The sequence below is a fragment of the Xenopus laevis genome, chromosome 2L (assembly GCF_017654675.1).
Source record: "Xenopus laevis strain J_2021 chromosome 2L, Xenopus_laevis_v10.1, whole genome shotgun sequence".
NCBI classification, from domain to species: domain Eukaryota; kingdom Metazoa; phylum Chordata; class Amphibia; order Anura; family Pipidae; genus Xenopus; species Xenopus laevis.
Window position 1 is genome coordinate 65,957,867 of NC_054373.1, and position 23,200 is coordinate 65,981,066.

At 40.1% G+C, this 23,200-nt stretch overlaps 2 protein-coding genes across 3 annotated transcripts in view; both read right to left on the bottom strand.

Annotated features, from left to right (window-relative positions):
• rassf5.L (Ras association domain family member 5 L homeolog) overlaps positions 1-21,725 on the bottom strand; it is a 77,610-nt gene extending 55,885 nt beyond the window's left edge. Inside the window, exons 1-2 of the mRNA XM_041581970.1 lie at positions 20,279-21,725; positions 2,445-2,548 (exon numbers count right to left, since the gene is read on the bottom strand). Coding sequence (XP_041437904.1) covers positions 2,445-2,548; positions 20,279-20,426 — 252 coding nt within the window. The 5' untranslated portion in view covers positions 20,427-21,725. The remainder of the gene's footprint in view (positions 1-2,444; positions 2,549-20,278) is intronic.
• A 90-nt stretch (positions 21,726-21,815) lies between these two features.
• The window catches only part of ikbke.L (inhibitor of nuclear factor kappa B kinase subunit epsilon L homeolog), a 34,626-nt gene continuing 33,241 nt past the window's right edge, over positions 21,816-23,200 (bottom strand). For both annotated transcript variants that reach the window (XM_018245337.2, NM_001096361.1), the window contains 1 exon segment: positions 21,816-22,590. In XM_018245337.2, coding sequence (XP_018100826.1) covers positions 22,560-22,590 — 31 coding nt within the window. In that variant the 3' untranslated portion in view covers positions 21,816-22,559.

Sequence of the window (23,200 nt, forward strand, 5' to 3'; positions counted from 1 at the left end):
TGAACTAGTAGATCAAGATGTTGGCTTCTTCAAAGCCAACATAATAATAAGAAGAATCAGGGTCGGACTGGGGGGCCCGGGGCCCACCGGGACTGCTGGTCCAGGGCCCCCCTTCGGCCCCCCGCCGCTCGGTGTGTCGCTCGGTGTGCACGCAAGAACGCGAGCGGTGTTTCTCTTTGCGCATGCGCGAGTGGTTTCTTTGTGCGCATGCGCGAGTGGTGTTTCTTTATGCACATGAGCGAGTGGTGATGCGCCGAAAACTTTCTTTTTTTCAAAATTTTAATTTTGGGAGAGGGGGACTGGCCCGGCGGGGGCCCACGAGGGTCGGGGCCCACCGGGGTTTTTTCCCGGTATCCCGCCGGGCCAGTCCGACACTGAGAAGAATAAGAACGAGCTGAACTAGTAGATCAAGATGTTGGCTTTTTCAAAGCCAACATAATAATAAGAATAAGAACGAGCTGAACTAGTAGAACAGTATGTTGGCTTCTTCAAAGCCAACATAATAAGAAGAATAAGAACGAGCTGAACTAGTAGATCAAGATGTTGGCTTCTTCAAAGCCAACATAATAATGCAGTTTGAGAAAACCATGTTCTACATCTGTTTGCCATGCAGCTTTACCATTATTGTAGAAACATGCACCAGCTGCTGCCCAGTTTAACCTCCCACACATCAGGGATCTGATTCACATTTGTTTTAATAAGGCAAGATCCATGGCAACTGCAGAACTTTATTAGCTAAAAACCTACTTACAAAGACCCTGCATCTCTCTCTCTTTCTCTTTCTAAAGGAACGATAAATTAGAGCTGGAACTATAATGCAAAGCAATATTTCTAAAAATGAATGTATTAATACAAAAGTCAATGTTATTAATAAAGCACGATTATGACACAAGTATTATGATGCACCAGGCCAGTTTTGTACAGCATGTACAGGTATTGAATGAGTAATAGACTAAACAGCAGGCTCTCTCAAACCATGTCATATACATAAACAGCTGATATTTCTATCATTAGACACATATTATACCATGGCAAGTTGTGAACTAGTAGTCCATTCCTAGTATTTACAGTTCATTAAGGCATCAGTTCCCAAACTGGGGAACTGACACCCCCATACCAGACTGTGGGGGGTGTCAGTTGATATTTGGGGCTAAACACTTGTTCTCAGGTCTAGTACTCATAGTACTCTATCAGGGTGGCTATAACATTACATGTATTTTGTTTTTATAATCTTCTTAGAGGCTGAAGGAGCCCAATAAAATATTGACTTCTACAGTCCAAAAAACTTCTCATTAAAGGAACACTAAACTCCCCTAAAGTCTTTATTTTAGAAAGAGTTCCTGAATGTAACAAAGACCTATCTATGAAGAGCAACACAACAGAGCTCATGGAAGCCATCTTTGGTATCTTTGGATCCTCTTCTTCCCTTTTTACTGAGCTTTCTGGTGCATGTGCAGTAGGCGCAAATACCAGACTGGCTCCAACTGGGCATGCTCAAAAAAGCTCAGTGTCAGGGGGCCCCTTAGAGAAGGAATCCAGAAATACTATCTGCATGGATAGGTCAGTGTGACATTTACAGACACTTTTTAAAATAATGGACTATGCAGGGAGGCGAATGGAGGGTTGTGGATAGGGACTTTCTCTTAGGACGGGGATTAATTTTCCTTTAAAGCAGTATGGTACAGCCAGGGGCGATCCTGGCCCCTCCGCCGCCTGAGGCAGCAGCAGTTGCTGCTGCCCCCCTCCCCCAGAAATTCGCTCCTAAAGTACCAGGAGCAGCATTTTTGCTGCCCCTGGTACCTAGTGGGGCGCTGCCGCCTGAGGCGACAGCCTCAACTCGTCTCATTGGCGAAGCACCCCTGGGTACAGCCTAGAGAAGGATTCACAAGATCAGCACTAGATAATGTGTAAACTAAAGCTGAATTACTGAAATTATTAATTGCAGTGGTGGGCACAACAAATATACACTGTCTTTATAATCAGGGATTTCCTTAAACTTTCTCCTTTTCAAAAATATTTGAAAGTAACATAACTATTGCTGGTAAGGCCCAGGTGCAGGAAGTGCAGCTTGGCCCCTGTCCCTCCCGTCCTCCCCTAAAAACACAATCTTCGGAGCAGATTTGGGCACATGCAAAACTACAGCAGGACCTGAAAGTGTGTGGGCCTGGGTGAAATCCAAGGTGGAAAGACTTAGGAAACTGAAAGTTTATATTTATTGACTTGAGTATGATCAGCCATGATTTCTCTGAAACAGAAACTATGTTTAAATAATGACTGGAGCCCACAGGCTGATTCAGTTCAAAACAATGGAGCAGGGGCACTGAACAGATCTGCTTCTCTCAGCCTGCAAAAATATGCAGGCTGACAGCCAGAGCCTTCAGTCTTTGTGCCCATTACCTTAAAAGTGAAAATGTTCTTTGTGCCTTCTGAACGGAATCATTTACCTCTTTTGGGTGATGACCTGGTTTGTGTTCATGGGCTGCTCTCTCTGGATGTTGCTCTGTTAAATCACTTCTGTCCAATGCCCATTGATGTGAGAATGTGTAATCTGCACACACAGAGAAAACACAATGTAACCAATTACTGTAACGTTGTCAGCAGTCTTGAAAAAAATGTATTGGAAAATAGATTTGGCCATACTTGTACTGTTAATGTCAGCTAATATTATCTAATCTAAATGTGGCCAACCTATCCTCATTCATTGGGTAGCTGCAATATTTAATTATCCCAAACATGCTTACCCAATACAGTATTAAAAGTATAGCTGCTTTTTTCCTCAAATCAAACAAAACAAAGAATACATAAAGGGTATCTGAGTGTTTTTTATGACAGGAGGTAAACAAGTAAGGGACCACTGTATGGGGTTTACCTTGACGTGGTAAGGTGGCATATCAACTTTATGATCATAACTTTGTAACTAAAAAACCCTGTTTTTGTAAACACATGCACTTGCATACTGTATATACTGAATTTCTTATGAGACAGGGGACAAGGGAATATGCATTGATTTATTGACCAAATCAGTAGCACTTCCATTGTATTTAAACACATTTTAACTTAGCCTTGGAGTGCACCTACAACCCCCCTTTTTTGTTTTATGACAGCCATACCAGTCAATCTCCAGTCATGATATAATATGATTACTTTATAAACATAATGACTTACGGGGAGAAATCAGAAAAACACTGACTGCCAGGGAACAAATCTTAATATTACTCTTCTCTCTAGGGATGCCAGCATCATCAAACTGACATATTGTTTTCATTGTCAAGCTTAGATAAACAGGCATAAAGAATTGTGTATAGCCAAGTGCATTCACTGACTGGGTGGTGCTTAGTATATCAAATACAACATGTTGAGATACACCATGAGTGACATTGTGTACTATGTGATCTGTATCTCTACCAATGTCTGGGATATTTTTCTGTGCATTTTTAATCAATATTCTCAAATCTGCTTTAAAGGAAAACTATACCCACCAAACAATTTAGGGGGAAAAATATATTGCATTAAACAGCGCATATGTAAAACCCTGCTTCATGTCAATAAACCATTTTCATAATAATATACTTTTTTAGTAGTATGTGCCATAGGGTAATCCTCAATAAAAAAAATAAGGGCCACCCCTGGGATCCTAGGATTCATGGTGCACACAAACAACCCATACATGTTAGGTCACATGAGCCAATTAACAGACAGAGTTCTGTCTTTTGCTAACACATCTCTTCCTTTTAAAATTAAGAGTTGTAGTATTTCTGGTCAGGTGATCTATGAGGCAACACACAGACCATCACAAAATGATGGTTCAAGGCAAGAGATGTAAAAGGGCAATATTTACTTATATATACCAGTTTGGTAAGATTCTTTAATATGCCATTTAGTTTATAATAAATTATCTGTTGCTTAAGTATTAATTTTGGGGGTATAGTTTTCCTTTAAGAATGTAGAAAATCTAACTCAGTTCTAAAATTAGAAAGGGGATGCCACTCAATGATGACTGACTGATTTCCCAATTCCTCATATGTTTGACAGGTCATGGGAGTGGTATGTTGGATTTATAATAAAGATACCGTGCACCATGTTGGAGAAAAGACCGCAGCATTTATTTTGTAACTTAAATTTAATAATGCATTGCTATAATAACATCTCAGAAGACAGGTTCTCTATCCGTAACTGGTAATCACATAGCCAGCCCTTAAAACCACTTTAAGGCTACCTATTTTTATTTGTAACATTTTCTACAATGCCATAATTCATACCAAGCCAGAAGCATTCTTTCCATTTTGTCAACATACAGTACTTCCCACAGCTACAACAATAAAATCACTTGGCGGGAATTTTACTTGCACAACAGTAAAGCTCCCATCACAGATGATAACTTATTTAACCCCTGATTTGCCAACAACCCAAATATTTTTATTCCCCTACACCTCGCATTCTACTAAAAGGTTTTGGGGTCCCACCGACATTGAGTAAGATCACTAAAAGACAGAAGGTTTTAATAGTAGAGTGGATCCCACAAAAGGAACTTTATCAAGCCAGGTTACCTCTATTTTGGAACATAGACTGCACAATGTGACACCATGGGGAGACAGCTAGGGAAGCTGAAGGTTCATCCCTAGGGTTTCATTGCCTCATGTGGTCCAGATCCCATACAGCAGAAATGGATCAGGGAGAAGACTATGCCTTAATACCATAGGGACTAATTGAACCAATGGGTCCCTAAACACTGTTTATAAAAAAAGAGAGACTAGGAGTTGCATTAATGCTTGGGGCAGAGAGGTAACTGTTGTCACACACAGTGATATTCTTTGGTATCTGACTGATTGACCCATGGGACAAATGGATGGATACTATGCAAGTGGCCATAAACTGTATGGCTACCTTTCTATAATTGTGCTTCCTCTTCAATACATCTGACAATGCATAATGCACTGGCTGATGTGCAGAAGCAGATGACATTTTTAACATTGCCCAAAAGACAAACCAACCAGTATCAATAGTACAAACATATTGGTTGGAGGTCATCCATAAAACATACCAAAAATCCAGTATGTGTATTGAGTTATTTTGCATTTAATGACCTTGCAAATCACCTCATTAATCTGTAATCACTGGCACTCTAGGGAGTTGAGCCTGCCTTGTCAGCAACAATATGTAACAATAGTTAAAATTACATTTCTTCCAAATATATAACACATGATGAACAGATAAAATGATAGAAATACAATCAATAGGATAATAATAACAAACATAAGTAATTGATTTACTATTTGGGACTATTTGGGAGAAAGCATTAATGTAGAACACAAACAGATAATGTAAACACACCATATATAGATATGGACATGAAGCAGAGACGGATGATGTGCTGGCAGATAAAGAAAAGAGCGGCTCATGGAATCAAATTGGAAAAACATTTATAAATCATAACTAATCAATTTAAAATAGCACAGAAAAATGCTGGTTAAAAGCTTTTCATGAAAAAAGAATACATCCTAATCAAAACATATACAGTATGTTTCATAATGACTGGCCTTAATATTGCTCTATAGTTCCTGCCTGATACATTTCTGGTTCTCTTCAATAACCTACCAATGTACATTGTAGTATTGTCTTCCATATGTCTATTCCAGAGTATATTAAAATGGTTGTTCACCTTTAATTTAACTTTTAGTATGCTGTAGAGAATGATATTCTAAGACAATTTGCAATTATTTTTATTTTATTATTATTTGTGGTTTTTTAGTTATTTAGCTTTTTATTTAGCAGCTCTCCAGTTTGCAATTTCAGCAATCTGGTTGCTAAGGTCTAGGGTCTCTGAATAAGAGACTGAAATCTGAATAGGAGAGGGACTTAATAGAAAGATATATAATAAAAAGTAGCAATAACAATACATTTGTAGCCTTACAGAGCATTTGTTTTTTAGATGGGGTCAGTGACCCCCATTTGAAAGTTGTAAAGAGTCCAAAGAATAAGGCAAATAATTCAAAAATTATGAAAAAGAAAAAACTTAACCCCTTTAATTCAACAGTAATGCTGGGCATGAAACTGTTTGGAAAAGAAAAATGTAAACGTTCATTTACTGGTCACTGCTTTAGTCATGGACAGTCATCCACCAAACACATACTTATTCTGTGGTGTTAGGTTCAGAAAATTTACCATATATGTGGGGATTGTCCCCATGTCTCATGGCTCTACAAATTACCCCATAAAATAGCTATTTTATAAGATTACCAGTTGATAAAAGAATTATGGTTTCTAGACTACTAGATGATAAAATAATTAGGGTTTCTGGATTGCGCTGAACAGACTACAGAAGAGCCCCTGCTATGGCATAGGACATGTGAAAGGTTTTACTATCCCCACCTTACAGGTATTTTTTTTTTTTTTTAAACAAATCTTTCCGTAATTTTGCTTCCAATAAGGATTAATTATATCTTATTTTGGATGAAGAGCAAGGCACTGTTATTACAGAGAAAAGGGAAATAGTGTTTAAATTTGGATCATTTAATAAACTGGAGTTTATGGGAGACAACCATAAAGTAAATCTGAACTTTCTGGATAACGGGTTTCTTAATAGTGGATCCCATACCTGAATATGCTTCTTGTCACTGGGGGCTATGTCACTGGGGGCGTTTTCTCTGTCAACCTATTTGTAGTAAGTGATACAAATAGTATCTGCCTCTCACTGAACATAGACTGGCTGACTTCGGGTTACCTGGAGAAAGTGAGGTTTTCTGAGGCAAATTGATTTACAGGGACAACATAAGTGCTTTCCTATGCTTTTAGGTTTTTTCCCTATAGATAACATTGGGAATCCTATAGCCATTGGATATCTGTGTGTAGGGATGTAGCGAACATCGGAAAAAAAGTTCGCGAACATATTCGCGAACTTGCGCAAAAATGCGAGCGGTTCGCGAACCCCATAGACTTCAATGGGAAGGCGAACTTTAACATCTAGAAAAGACATTTCTGGCCAGAAAAATGATTTTAAAGTTGTTTAAAAGGGTGCAACGACCTGGACAGTGGCATGCCAGAGGGGGATCAAGGGCAAAAATGTATCTGAAAAATCTGCCTGTGTGTGCTTGGAAGAGATAGTGTAGGGGGAGAGCTGTTAGTGATTTCAGGGACAGATGATAGTAAGTTTGCTGGCTAGTAATCTGCTTGATACTGCTCTGTATTGGAGGGACAGAAGTCTGCAGGGATTTGAGGGACATTTTAGCTTAGGTAGCTTTGCTGGCTAGTAATCTACTGTTCTCTTTAAACAACTGCCATACGTTGACCTTGTAGGCATTGTTTGCCCAGTTTTTTTGGACGCAGCCACTGAAGCACAGTTGCCAGAAAAAATATGCCATATAAATGCTGAAAATAGTCATTTTTCGCCATACGTTGACCTTGTAGACATTGTTTGCCCAGTTTTTTTGGACGCAGCCACTGAAGCACAGTTGCCAGAAAAAATATGCCATATAAATGCTGAAAATAGTAATTTTTCGCCATACGTTGACCTTGTAGACATTGTTTGCCCAGTTTTTTTGGTTGCAGCCACTGAAGCACAGTTGCCAGAAAAAATATGCCACATAAATGCTGAAAATAGTCATTTTTTGCCATATACGTTGAGTCAACGTATGGCAAAAAATGACTATTTTCAGCATTTATATGGCATATTTTTTCTGGCCTCTGTGCTTCAGTGGCTGTGGCCAAAAAAACTGGGCAAACAATGCCTACAAGGTCAACGTCGTTGACCTTGTAGGCATTGTTTGCCCAGTTTTTTTGGCCACAGCCACTGAAGCACAGAGGCCAGAAAAAATATGCCATATAAATGCTGAAAATAGTCATTTTTTTGGTCGCAGCCACTGAAGCACAGTTGCCAGAAAAATTATGCCATATAAATGCTGAAAATATAAATTTTTTTGGTTGCAGCCACTGAAGCACAGAGGCCAGAAAAATTATGCCATATAAATACAGAAAATATGCATTTTTTTGGTCGCAGCCACTGAAGCACAGTTGACAGAAAAATTATGCCATATAAATGCTGAAAATATAAATTTTTTTGGTTGCAGCCACTGAAGCACAGAGGCCAGAAAAATTATGCCATATAAATGCAGAAAATATGCATTTTTTTGGTCGCAGCCACTGAAGCACAGTTGCCAGAAAAATTATGCCATATAAATGCTGAAAATAGTAATTTTTTTGGTTGCAGCCACTGAAGCACAGAGGCCAGAAAAATTATGCCATATAAATGCAGAAAATATGCATTTTTTTGGTCGCAGCCACTGAAGCACAGTTGACAGAAAAATTATGCCATATAAATGCTGAAAATATAAATTTTTTTGGTTGCAGCCACTGAAGCACAGAGGCCAGAAAAATTATGTCATATAAATGCAGAAAATAGGCATTTTTTTGGTCGCAGCCACTGAAGCACAGAGGCCAGAAAAAATTAAACCAGTAGGGTTTGCACTCTAGTTTGTAACGGTGGCGGAGGGAGGAGGAGGACGCTAAAGGACAGCTGTGTGTGGAGTCATGAGGCTTGAAGAGAAGGACAGCTGCATAGAAGTCAGAACAAGTCTTCCGGCGTGCAGTAACCCTCCGAGATCCACCCCTCATTCATTTTAATAAAGGTCAGGTAATCGACACTTTTGTGACCTAGGCGAGTTCTCTTCTCAGTTACAATCCCTCCTGCTGCACTGAAGGTCCTTTCTGAGAGCACACTTGAGGCTGGGCAAGACAAGAGGTTCATGGCAAATTGTGACAGCTCTGGCCACAGATCAAGCCTGCGCACCCAGTAGTCCAGGGGTTCATCGCTCCTCAGAGTGTCGATATCTGCAGTTAATGCCAGGTAGTCCGCTACCTGCCGGTCGAGGCGTTCTTTGAGGGTGGATCCAGAAGGGTTGTGGCGCTGCCTTGGACAGAAAAACATTTGCATGTCTGACGTTACAGACTGGCCAAAGGGCTTTGTCCTTGCAGGTGTGCTCGTGGCAGGATTACTGGCACCTCTGCCCCTGGAATGTTGATGAGTTCCTGAAGTGACATCACCCTTAAAAGCATTGTACAACATGTTTTGCAGGCTGGTTTGTAAATGCCGCATCTTTTCGGACTTGTGGTATGTTGGTAACATTTCTGACACTTTATGCTTGTACCGAGGGTCTAGTAGCGTTGCGACCCAGTACAGGTCCTTCTCCTTAAGCCTCTTGATACGGGGGTCCTTCAACAGGCATGACAGCATGAAAGACCCCATTCTCACAAGGTTGGATACAGAGCTATCCATCTCCGCTTCCTCATTATCAAGGACTGCATCATCCACGGTCTCCTCCCCCCAGCCACGTACAAGACCAGGGGTCCCCAAAAGGTCACCACTAGCCCCCTGGGAAGCCTGCTCCTGTTGGTCCTCCTCCTCCTCCTCCACAAAGCCACCTTCCTCCTCTGACTCCACTTCTGGCACCTCTCCCTGCGTTGCAGCATGTGCCTGGGTTCGTTCTGGTGATTCCGACCAGAAATCGTGCGCTTCCAGCTCCTCGTCACGCTGGTCTACAGCCTCATCTGTCACTCGTCGCACGGCACGCTCCAGGAATAAAGCGAAGGGTATTAGGTCGCTGATGGTGCCTTCGGTGCGACTGACCATATTTGTCACGTCTTCAAAAGGTCGCATGAGCCTGCAGGCATCGCGCATAAGCACCCAGTAACGGGGGAAAAAAATCCCCAGCTGTGCAGATCCAGTCCTACCACCCAGTTCAAAAAGGTACTCGTTGACGGCCCTTTGTTGTTGCAGCAGACGTTCCAACATAAGGAGCGTTGAATTCCAGCGAGTCTGGCTGTCAGAAATCAAACGCCTGACTGGCATGTTGTAGCGCTGCTGAATGTCAGCAAGGCGTGCCATGGCTGTGTAGGAACGTCTGAAATGGGCCGACACCTTTCTGGACTGGGTGAGAACGTCCTGGAATCCTGGGTACTTGGAGACAAAACGTTGGACTATTAAATTTAACACATGTGCCATGCAGGGCACATGTGTTAAATTGCCTAGTCTCAACGCTGCCAACAGATTGCTTCCATTGTCACACACCACTTTTCCGATCTGCAGTTGGTGTGGGGTCAGCCACCGATCGGCCTGTGACTGCAGAGATGACAGGAGTACAGATCCGGTATGGTTTTTGCTTTCCAGGCACGTCATCCCCAAGACAGCGTGACAACGGCGTACCTGGCACGTCGAATAGCCTAGGGGGAGCTGGGGTGCACAGGTGTGGAGGAGGAGAAGGAGGACCCAGCAGCAGAGTAAGAAGAAGAAGAAGACGAGGTAGAGAGCGATGGAGGAGTAGAGGTGGTGGCAGAACCGCGTGCAATCCGTGGCGGTGACACCAACTCCACTGTTGTTGTTGAGCTACCCATTCCCTGCTTCCCAGCCATTACCAAGTTCACCCAGTGGGCAGTGTAGGTGACATACCTGCCCTGACCATGCTTGGAGGACCATGCGTCAGTAGTCATATGGACCTTTGGCCCAACACTAAGTGACAGAGATGCGGTAACTTGGCTCTGCACATGTTGGTACAGGTGTGGTATTCCCTTTTTAGAAAAAAAATTGCGGCTGGGTACCTTCCACTGCGGTGTCCCAATTGCTACAAATTTGCGGAAGGCCTCAGAGTCCACCAGCTGGTATGGTAAAAGCTGGCGGGCTAAGAGTGCAGACAAGCCAGCTGTCAGACGCCGGGCAAGGGGGTGACAGTCAGACATTGGCTTCTTACGCTCAAACATGGCCTTCACAGAAACTTGGCTGGTGGCAGATGACTGGGAATGGGAACAGGTGGTCAAGGTGGAAGGCGGAGTGGAGGGTGGTTCAGACGGGTCAAGGAGAGCAGAGGTAGAGCAGTAAGATGCTGGACCAGAAGGAGTGTGGCTTTTAGTTTGCCTGTTGCCTTTGAGGTGTTGCTCCCAAAGTGCTTTGTGCTTGCCGCTCATGTGCCTTCGCATAGAAGTTGTACCTATGTGGCTGTTGGGCTTACCAAGGCTCAGTTTCTGACTGCACTCATTGCAAATTACAATGCTTTTGTCAGAGGCACACACATTAAAAAAATCCCACACTGCTGACTTTTTGGAAGTGTGCGATCTGGCGGTAACAGTAGAAGTTGGCGGAGTTGGCGGTATTGGCGGCAATGGCGGGTGCGTTGGCCGGCTGAACACAGGTGCCGATACATGTTGTTGCCCTACTGATCCCTGCGGGCTGTCCTCCCTGCTTCTTCTAAGTCTTATTCTCCTACTGCCTCTCTGACTCTCCGTCTCTCCATCTGAACTACCCTCCTCTTGCTCTCTTCTACTAGGCACCCACAAAACATCAATCTCCTCATCATCATTCTCCTCAGATGCATCAATTTCTTCTGACACATCACAGAAGGAAGCAGCAGCGGGGACCTCCTCCTCATCACTCATTATGTCCATCTCTATCGTGTTCTCTGCCAGAATTAAATCTGGTGTAAGGTCCTCATCTCCTTCATCTTCTTCTGGCAATAATGGTTGCGCATTACTCAGTTCAAGAAACTCATGGGAAAATAACTCCTCTGACCCCAGTGAAGAAGGGGCACCGGTGGTGGAGGAAGTGTTACGTGGGGTGGCCATAGCAGTGGAGGATGAGGAGGATGTTGTGGTAAAGTTAGAAACGGTAGAGGATGGGGTGTGCTGTGTAAGCCAGTCAACTACCTCTTCAGCATTTTGGGAGTTCAGGGTCATTGGCTTTTTAAAACTGGGCAATTTGCTAGGGCCACAGGATTGCATAGCAGCACGGCCCCTAGCACGGCCTCTGCGTGGCGGCCTGCCTTTGCCTGGCATTATTTTTAAAAAAACAACAACAACAACAAAAACTCAGTTGGTTTTTCTGGAAACGATAATACACACAGCTAGATGGCGGGTTGAAGAAAACACTGTGCAAATAATGCCTACAAAGTCAACGTATACACTACTACAGCGGTGGATACGGATTACGTAAAATATATGAATGCTGCTTGAAAAAAAGTAACTCAAGTGGTTTTTCTAGAGACGATAATATTATCAATATTTAGACAAAATGTGAACAAGGTCACACAGCTCGATGGCGGGTTGAAGAAAACAGTGTGCAAATAATGCCTACAAGGTCAACGTATACACTACTACAGCGGTGGATACGGATTACGTAAAATATATGAATGCTGCTTGAAAAAAAGTAACTCAAGTGGTTTTTCTAGAGACGATAATATTATCAATATTTAGACAAAATGTGAACAAGCTCACACAGCTCGATGGCGGGTTGAAGAAAACACTGTGCAAATAATGCCTACAAGGTCAACGTATACACTACTACAGCGGTGGATACGGATTACGTAAAATATATGAATGCTGCTTGAAAAAAAGTAACTCAAGTGGTTTTTCTAGAGACGATAATATTATCAATATTTAGACAAAATGTGAACAAGCTCACACAGCTCGATGGCGGGTTGAAGAAAACAGTGTGCAAATAATGCCTACAAGGTCAACGTATACACTACTACAGCGGTGGATACGGATTACGTAAAATATATGAATGCTGCTTGAAAAAAAGTAACTCAAGTGGTTTTTCTAGAGACGATAATATTATCAATATTTAGACAAAATGTGAACAAGGTCACACAGCTCGATGGCGGGTTGAAGAAAACAGTGTGCAAATAATGCCTACAAGGTCAACGTATACACTACTACAGCGGTGGATACGGATTACGTAAAATATATTATGGCTGCTTGAAAAAAGTGACTCCGGTGTTTTTTCTGGAGACGGTAATATTATGGATATTTAGACAGAATGTGAACAAGGTCACACAGCTCGATGGCGGGTTGAAGAAAACAGTGTGCAAATAATGCCTACAAGGCCAACGTATACACTACTACAGCGGTGGATACGGATTACGTAAAATATATGAATGCTGCTTGAAAAAAGTGACTCCGGTGTTTTTTCTGGAGACGGTAATATTATGGATATTTAGACAGAATGTGAACAAGGTCACACAGCTCGATGGCGGGTTGAAGAAAACAGTGTGCAAATAATGCCTACAAGGCCAACGTATACACTACTACAGCGGTGGATACGGATTACGTAAAATATATGAATGCTGCTTGAAAAAAGTGACTCCGGTGTTTTTTCTGGAGACGGTAATATTATGGATATTTAGACAGAATGTGAACAAGGTCACACAGCTCGATGGCGGGTTGAAGAAAACAGTGTGCAAATAATGCCTACAAGGCCAACGTATACACTACTACAGCGGTGGATACGGATTACGTAAAATATATGAATGCTGCTTGAAAAAAGTGACTCCGGTGTTTTTTCTGGAGACGGTAATATTATGGATATTTAGACAGAATGGGAACAAGGTCACACAGCTCGATGGCGGGTTGAAGAAAACAGTGTGCAAATAATGCCTACAAGGCCAACGTATACACTACTACAGCGGTGGATACGGATTACGTAAAATATATTATGGCTGCTTGAAAAAAGTGACTCCGGTGTTTTTTCTGGAGACGGTAATATTATGGATATTTAGACAGAATGTGAACAAGGTCACACAGCTCGATGGCGGGTTGAAGAAAACAGTGTGCAAATAATGCCTACAAGGCCAACGTATACACTACTACAGCGGTGGATACGGATTACGTAAAATATATGAATGCTGCTTGAAAAAAGTGACTCCGGTGTTTTTTCTGGAGACGGTAATATTATGGATATTTAGACAGAATGGGAACAAGGTCACACAGCTCGATGGCGGGTTGAAGAAAACAGTGTGCAAATAATGCCTACAAGGCCAACGTATACACTACTACAGCGGTGGATACGGATTACGTAAAATATATTATGGCTGCTTGAAAAAAGTGACTCCGGTGTTTTTTCTGGAGACGGTAATATTATGGATATTTAGACAGAATGTGAACAAGGTCACACAGCTCGATGGCGGGTTGAAGAAAACAGTGTGCAAATAATGCCTACAGGGCAAATAATGCCTAAAAGGTCAACTTATACACTACTACAGCGGTAGTAAAATAAAAAAAAGTAAAATAAAAAAAAAATGAATATTAAAAAAAAAAATTAAAGTTGGTGCTGCTGAACTACTAGGAGCAGCAGATTAGCACACCAGTCCCACTCCCCAACACTGCTAGACTAATAGCACTGGGCTCTTATAGTAGTAGTAGTAGTAGTAGTAGTAAAACAACAAAAAAATAAATAAAAGCAGTCCTTACAAGGACTACTGTTATTGCAGCAGTCAGCAGATGAGATCAGAAGCAGGACAGCTGCCCACTGCAGCTACATACAGAGCACTGCAGTAGAAGGTAGATTACTAGCCAGCAAAGCTACCTAAGCTTAAATGTCCCTCAAACCCCTGCAGACTTCTGTCCCTCCAATAACAGAGCAGTATCAAAACGATTACTAGCCAGCAAACTTTCAACTGTCCCTGAAATCACTAACAGGCAGCAGCTCTCTCCCTACACTATCTCTTCAGCACACACAGGCAGAGTGAAAAAACGCTGCAGGGCTTCGGTTTTATAGGGAAGGGGAGTGGTCCAGGGGAGAGCTTCCTGATTGGCTGCCATGTACCTGCTGGTCTGGGGTGAGAGGGCAAAAAAAAGCGCCAACAATGGCGAACCCAAAATGGCGAACGTCGCGCGACGTTCGCGAACTTCCGGCGAGCGCGAACACCCGATGTTCGCGCGAACAAGTTCGCCGGCGAACAGGTTCGCCGGCGAACAGTTCGCGACATCTCTATCTGTGTGTAAAGGATGCATCACAGACTTGTGGTCAGGGAGAAAAGAAGGGGGAGAAATGAAGGAGAATAGGGCAGCTTTCTGAGTAACCCTATCCAATTTATTGAATTTATTAGCTAGATTTTAGAAAGGACATTTTTTTCTTTCTGATGATACAGATATGCTATAAAAGAAGTTAAAAAAATCAAAATAATGTAAATTCTTTGTGCTATGCATAAATGATTCTAAGGATGAATTTGAAGTACCGTATATACTCGAGTATAAGCCGAGTTTTTCAGCATCCAAAATGTGCTGAAAAAGTCTACCTCGGCTTATACTCGGGTCAGCGGGCAGTAGCTGAGATTGCAGTCACTTTTAATCATTCCTATACCAACAGTTCACTTGGGGAGAGACTGCAATATCCCACAATGCCCTCTGTTGGTTATATGAAAGAATAACAGTGCGCCCTCTGTTGGTTATATGAAAGAATAACAGTGACTGCAATATCACACAGCGCCATCTGTTGGTTATATTAAAGAATAACAGTGACTGCAATATCACACAGCGCCCTCTGTTGGTTATATGAAAGAATAACAGTGACTGCAATATCACACAGTGCCCTCTGTTGGTTATATTAAAGAATAACAGTGACTGCAATATCACACAGCGCCCTCTGTTGGTTATACAAAAGATTAACAGTGATGGCAATATCAAACAGCACCCTCTGCACATGGTAGTGGGACAGTGGGACAATGCACACAGTAATCCGTTTGGCAATTCTCTGTCACCCTCAACTTTGCAAAGAAGTCCGGTTGATCGCTGGGGGGTCGCTTTGGCAGAATGTGCGCTGCTGGGAGACAGGGCTGTAGTTGTGTCTAGGCTTATACTAGAGTCAATAAGTTTTCCCAGTTTTCGAAAGTAAAATTAGGTACCTCGGCTTATACTCGGGTCGGCTTATACTCGAGTATATACGGTATTAACAATTACAGTACAGACAATACAGATCAGTAATAATGGCAAAATTGATGAACCCACTGTTCTTCATCTGAAGTCTCATTACTCAGGCACAAACCATTAATTTTCTATTTCATTCCAAAGGAAAGGAATATATGAAAGTAGAACTGGGTTATCTCTGCAACCATGAAACTCAAATACATCTTTATCCATATGGATATTATCAGAGATACTGTATCAACACACTTACCATTTCAGTGTATACAGCAAAGCCAGTCCTGCCATAGACCTTACACACATATTCTTTATCTTTAACAAGTTCCACAAGTAGTGTGGTAGATGAAGTAACTCATTGTATCACAGCCAAGATATTTAGTGTTCGTGTCAGAACTATTGCTGCTGCTTGGAGTGCCTAAAGGTTTTTAGGCACTGAAAAATACAGCAGTCTTTATGCACTAGAATTGCCCCATGTGATATTTGTCTTGTGTTGGAGGGAAGGATATTGTAAAATACCCCTACAAGCCTTATTTAAAGAGACACTGACACCAGAAAGTATACCTTTTTTACATCTATCTATCTTAATATTGGCCTTTCATGCTACTTTTTTGCTACTTAATACTTTTTCATGCTACTTAATTTTGCTATATAGAATTTGCTTTTAAATTGCCTATCTGTTCAGTATCACTTTAAGTATTGTCATCCAAGTTTAAATTAACCCAGAACTGAAATATCATATGACTTATCGAATATGATGTGGGATAAAATGTTTTGCAGCTAATTCCTGTAGAACTCTAGAGTCTAGGGATACAATATAATACAGCAAAAGGGTAGAGAGGCAGAAGAAATAGGAAGCGTCCTGCTCTCTAAAATTCTCTGTTGCTTCTCAGGTTAGTAACTGAGAATATTGAGGTGCTGGAAGGAAGGGGTGACAGTAAACATTGGACACTTTAAGATGTCTGAGCTGATGAAAAAGCATGCATTCGAGAGCAGATGGAAAAGGCAGATGAAAGGGCACATGGATAATCTGATAGAATGAGGAAAGGCAACAGGAGGGAAGAGAGAGAAAGGGGCACATAATGAAAATAGAAGATAACTGGAGACAGTTAAGTGATTTGGGGTAAGTATATTCAGTATCAGCTTTGCTGGATTGACTTTGCCCCATTTGTCCAGGCAGATTTGTTCCAGGTTGTTAATTTTTCAACCACATTTCAGTTGGGTTAACTTGAGCTATTGAAGGACATTTTTTCTCTTTTATCTCTCAAAATATTGTTTTGCTCAAAGATGACCTTTCACTCAAAGACCAGTTTCTTGCAGACAAAGAGTTTTATTTTGCATACAGGTATATCCCTGTGTATTTTTTATTCCTTCTATTGTAACAGTATATTTAGTCCCTGTTGATGAGTAGCCTAACATAATGATGCCACCAACACCATTCTCCATTGTAGGTATTCTTTTCTTGACTGTGGAACTGGAATATTTCACAGTATTCAAGATTTGAGCAACTAACCTTATACACTGCAGACATTTCTACATCTGCACACTTTGCATTAAGCTTTCCTAATATTTGATCATGATTTCTGAATAATTCAGGCAAAAGATGAACAGTAGGGAGGTACACTAAATCCTGAATCAAAATGGAGTGGGGTTTGATAAGCTTAAACACAATTGAATTTGGTAATGAGAAGGTATAAAGGAGAACAGATGTCATTCAGGAAGGAAAAAACATTAAATTTTTTATTTGGTTTTCACAATTAATCATAAAAATCAATATGATAACAAATAGTATGCAGAATAAGAAGATTAAAACATTACATTTGGTTAATCAACCAGCTTGACTTTTGTTGTAGCCAGTGTTTCAATGAAAGTATTTATGCCTAGGAAAATTACAGTTTGTCTGGCCTGAGTTCAGTAGCTGCAGAAGTGTTGACTTTTTCAATGCTGAGAGCTCCAAGGCTTTAAACAGTTTGTGGCCTGATTTTTTGGTTTCAATGGGTGGAAAGTGGAGGTTTCATATTAGGCTAGAACAGAAACAAAGTAAACTGCAAAAGGAATGCGAGGTTTCTTCCTCCCACTGACAGAGGTGACTATCTCAGCAGTGATGACAGTGTTAGACAGTTACTATGACAATCTTTTGCATCAGTGGATTCAGATGGAACGGATCTAAACATAACAAGATATGATCTAACATATCTTGTAATGAAAGCAGCTAAAGAGCAAATGATACACGTCAGGATAATCCAAAATTATGGTTTGATGAATGACTAGTTTCAATGAACTGGTGCATCTGATTAATTGATAGCCAGCTCTCCCTCCTTCCTCTAGAATGTCTGTGTCTATGAAACTGAGCCTTGTGGAAATGGTTGACCTTTAATGTGGAGTTACACAGTGCACTAATTACATCTCAGAAGTCTTGTAGTAAGCAAAGCTGCAAGTTCCAGATATTGTTTTCACCACTATAGTGTCTATACCCACTCAACACAGGCTTGCAACATACTGCACAAGTACACTATTGCTATTTATTTTCTTTAACCCTCTAGAAAAGAGATTTTGTTTGTGATACTAACACTGAAGCAAATGCCATAATAAGACATAACGTTAACACACATATAGGTATTGCAATATCATAAAAGTGTGTACTATGTTTAGTCAATGTTGTTTCCAATTAGAAATCCAGTAATTTTTTTCAAATTATTTTTTAGTATTTTTTAACTGTTTTTATAAATTATTTTTAAATTACACCATTGCTCAACACCTTCCACCACTTAAACCAGTTCTACTGCAGTAACTGAAATATGGGATTATTAACTTGACTGCACAAGAATAATATTTTGTAGCACTTTCAGGACTCATTTAAAATAGCAAGATGCATTACTCTTAAAGGGCAACTAAAATCTAAAATAGAACAATGTTAGAAATGCTGTATTTTGTATACTAAATATAAACATGAACCAGAAAGCCCAATTAAACATATGATTTATGCTTTTAAAGTTGGCGCAGGGGTCTGTTATCTTGTAACTTTGTTAAACATCTTTGCAATACCAAGACTACGCACATGCTCAGTGTGGTCTGGGCTTCTGTTGGGAGGTTAAGATTAGGGATTGTCAGAAATGATCAAAACAGCACAAGTCAAATAAGATCTGCCATATCTGCCAGAAGCCAGCAAGACTGATTAATAATCAGAATATAGAAACTGCACTGGGTCTGTGGATACAAATCTACACAGTTGTTACAGGGAAACAAACAAAGTTGCTCGAGTTCTGGGAAGTAAGGTGGGGGCTCCCCCCTCTCGTTTGAAAGTAGGATCCTTTCCCTGCACAGCAGTTGTGGACCGTCTGAAGTTTCCTAACTGCAGCAGTCAGAGCAAGTAAAACGAAGGGTGAATTTCACTGCATACAGTCAGGTTTCTTATAAAACCGGTACACATTTTTTAATTAAAGTATATTAGAGATAGGCTTTTTTTTTCATTAAAGAAAGTAAAAATGGAATTTAAATTTTTTGCCTTTACATCCCCTTTAAAATATCTACAATACCGAAATCATTTATACTAGCACCATGCTCCAATTCGCCAGTTGTCTCTACTCTGATGTACCTTACAATTGCCTTGACCTGGCAGTAAGTATAGAGCTTGCTATTTGCGTTGTGCCTATAAGTGTTTAGTGTTGTGACAGTTAAATTACACACATTTAAAGGGTATGTCAATGTGCACCATGTTGAGTGTGCACATTTGTGTGTACAAAGCAGTGCGAATCTTTACATCTCCGGTATCAACATTTGGATTGTCCCAATTTTACACTGTAATGAAATTTTGCATTGTAGGTAAAAACCCGGTGACCTGTGTCCATTTAGTAAATGAGCCTACTAAGTTTCAGTGTAAGGAAATATTGATTTGTTTCATAGTCAGTTTTCACTTGATAATTCCGTCCAAGGCTGTCATTTTCAGGGCTCCAGAACCTCTACAATTACACCACCTATGGCTGACTTATTCCATCTAATCAAATTAACTTAATTTGAGATTCAAATATGCCTTTTTTATAAGCAATATTGGATGCTGGTTTATCAATTCCATTGAGTCGCTCCTTGTCATTTCACAGACAGCGATGTAAACATACAGTATTTTTCTATATTTATAATATACTTGGCTGGATCTGTCACATCCCAGAGGTACCGGTAAAGTAAATTCTACAAATTGAGTACTATAATTGGTTCTGCTTTATATGTGTTTCAGTGCATGCATTCCCTAATCACTTCTGTTTAAATCCCCCCCACCACTGCTTTCAAGGATAGTTATGTGAATGTTCCATTTATTACTAGTCAAATCATTATAGGAGGTATTAATTCAAATTTAACCTTTTCAATCGTTTGAATCTTTAATAGTAAGAATTAGCTTCCTTAAAAATCAAAGTTAATATCCTGCTGCACAGTAAAGGTACAGTTAGTCCCATTCCATGTATTTGGCACAGGAAATATTTGAAAAGCCAAATTATTGTAGAGCTTTAATCAAGTATAAAAAGGTTGCAAGCTGTGTGGCTACTTTCCTTTATGCCAAGCATTTTTCTATAATTTTATTTACAGCAGAGAATAAATTGCTCTTACATACCTCTTACAATCAGTCGCTCCTGGTTGGATGAAGGGTGCAGACCTTCAGACCAAGACTTAGACTTTGGAAAGTGTCGGAAAAGGTTGCGGATTTTTTTTGTGACTACACCAAAACATGCAGCTGTTGTCTCCGTCCGTCTCTGCGCCATTCCGTATTCCGGTTAGATCCCAGAGGAAGCCATGTGAGAGCCAATAATACTTCCCTACATCATTATTACTTCCAAGCAAAAGCGACTTTGGACAAATTATGAGGTCCATATATGCACACACAAAATAAATTATAGTAAGTATGTTTCTAGGAAAAGGAAAATCAAAGCCCACTATTAGAAAAAAATCAAATGCTATTAAAAAAATAATGGACATACTTGGAAGATCAGTATTTGCTTATGGTTTTTCTCCCCTGATATGAAAATGAGTTGTAAAACAGCTTCTGGGCTTCTCTGGCTTATAGACAGATTTTGCAGCCAAGAATCCCATCCGTCTGTTTTCTCTGTACCAGCTCTAGGAGAAAAAAACTTTCTATTTCTGGGGCTTTTTGTAAGATAAGATAAAAAGCAAGAGTGTGCAAGACTGTAACCTAAAACCTTGCCTTGTAACACATGGAATAATCTGCTTACAGCCTGCTTTCCCCTTTGCTTCTATTTCCCATTATCAGATATTGTTAACTCTTCCATTAATTCAGTCACTTAACCCTTGAAGGCCAGAGTAGTAAACAAAGCATTGTGTTCCATCAATATGTAATATTCCTTTCTAATATTCACAATTACAAACAGTTACCAGAAATCACCCACCTATATTAGCCCTTAGAGAAATTTAAAGTCATTAATTGATTTTTTGGATGAGATTATTTTTGGATGAGGTTATTTTTGGTTGAGGTTCACAGGCATGAAAAGCATAGGAAAATGTGTCTGCGCAGTTTCAATTTTAAAAAGCTAGCTTCTTTTCTCTTGCTGTCAGATACTGGAGCTGCTCTCAGAAAAAATGTAACATGTTCCATCTCTCTGATTTCCTTCAGATCTTTTGAAAATGATCAATATTGCTAAGCAATGCAAATTTTTTAAATGTGATAGCCTCTTAGTAAACTTTCCCCTATACGTAAGAGCAGTAACCCATAGCAACTATTAAGGTGTTTGCTTTCTTATTGGTTGCTTCCCGCAATTGGTTACTAAAGGTGATTAGACCAGAAGCAAACTGTACATTTTATTCCATTTCCCTATATTTTTTTAATGAACCAAATTTTGGAAGTGTGAAATTTGTGCCATCTCTAAAACATCCATATGGAACAATCCCCATTGCCAACTACCTGGGACATGTGCTGTTAGGCCCACTGCTTATTATGGTAAGTTATTATATTTTAGTATTATTACAATACAAACTGATTTTCATACAAATTAAATTACATCTTGTAATACTGTTACAGAACATAACATTACAAGTACACTTTTTGACATACTAGCCTTAAATGGAATGCTAATGCATCCTGCAGTTTTTGGTCTGTAACTTACCATGCAAATAAAAGGAAAAATATAACCAAAAAATACCCCAAAACAGATTTCCTTTAATGACTGGAAAATATCAAACACAGTATTATGTATTCATCTGAGACTTCAGGAAGAAAAGTGCTATTGACTTAATATTTCCAGTGGATACAAATTTGCAACATATTGGTAAGCAAGTTGTCTTTGCAGAATTTTTGGGATTTGCCCAAACTGTACAGTGAGATGATATTTATAGTAACTATCCAAAACAGAGGTACAAACATGCATTTTCCTAAAGTCCAATCTGGATTTGCTTTCATGTCCTATAGCATTTAAACAGTCCTGTTTCCCTTCAGATTATTTGTAGAAACTTTGACAGTATCTTAAATTATCTTTAGGCTGATTTATTACTATCTGACCTTCTTCAATGTATTCAAGATTACTGAAACTGATTAGGTAATTATTAAACCAACAACTGGTCTTTTGGACAAGCCAGAGAGCTGCAAGTTCCAAAAAGTTTCAATGGTTAGCATTAAACCTGCCTGTTTAATCAGACTGCTCAATGGAATACTGAGATTAAACACCAACTTCCAAGAAAGTAATCATGTCCTCCTCCTTTAGTGAATTCTTTCATTTCCATCACCAGAAAATATAACAGACAGAGGAACCTTTTCCATTTGCTTTGAGGCGCAATAAGAATTATGCATTTTGGCATTTTCTGCTGTCTCCCCATTCAAATGTATGAATGGATAAATTAGTCACATAAGGTTGCAATTTGTGGAAGCAGCTCTTTAAAATGGTCTCTCACACACCAGGGGATGATGTGACACCCAACCTGAAAATAAAGATTTGAGATAAAATATTATTCCAGTACATTAATGTGATTTGCATGAATGATACATTATAACACATAGCACAGAAATTGTGAAAAATGTTTTAGTATTGGTCCAAAAACAAGCAAGCCTTTGGGCTGTGGGTTCACAAGAATGATCAATAACAATGCTCCTTAGGGGAACCTTAGGGTTTTTCTGTGGACATGATCCCCACTATCATCTCTTGTGATAGTTTTGTATGCTGAATGACACCAGTCTACAGCAATACAAAAAGGTGTCAAAATGGGCAAATTATTCCCTTGCTCAGTAACCCACATAAACCAAAAATTTTTATTTTACTAGTGACTAGCCCAAAAAAATTGCGCTGCTATAGTTGTTGGATCACAACAGTCACATATAGATGTTTCCAGAAATGTTCTATTTATGTTGTGTTAAGGAACCAAAGACTAATTTGCTAACACAGGCATGTCATGCAAAGTGCAAAAAAGGCTGCAGTAGGCACTGGCTAAGAAAATTAATTTGCAGGCTAACAATGTTTAAGTAATTGGTATTAGTTGCTCATTAATAGAAGGTATATAATCAAGCAGATTCATAGTTAACAGAATCACACAC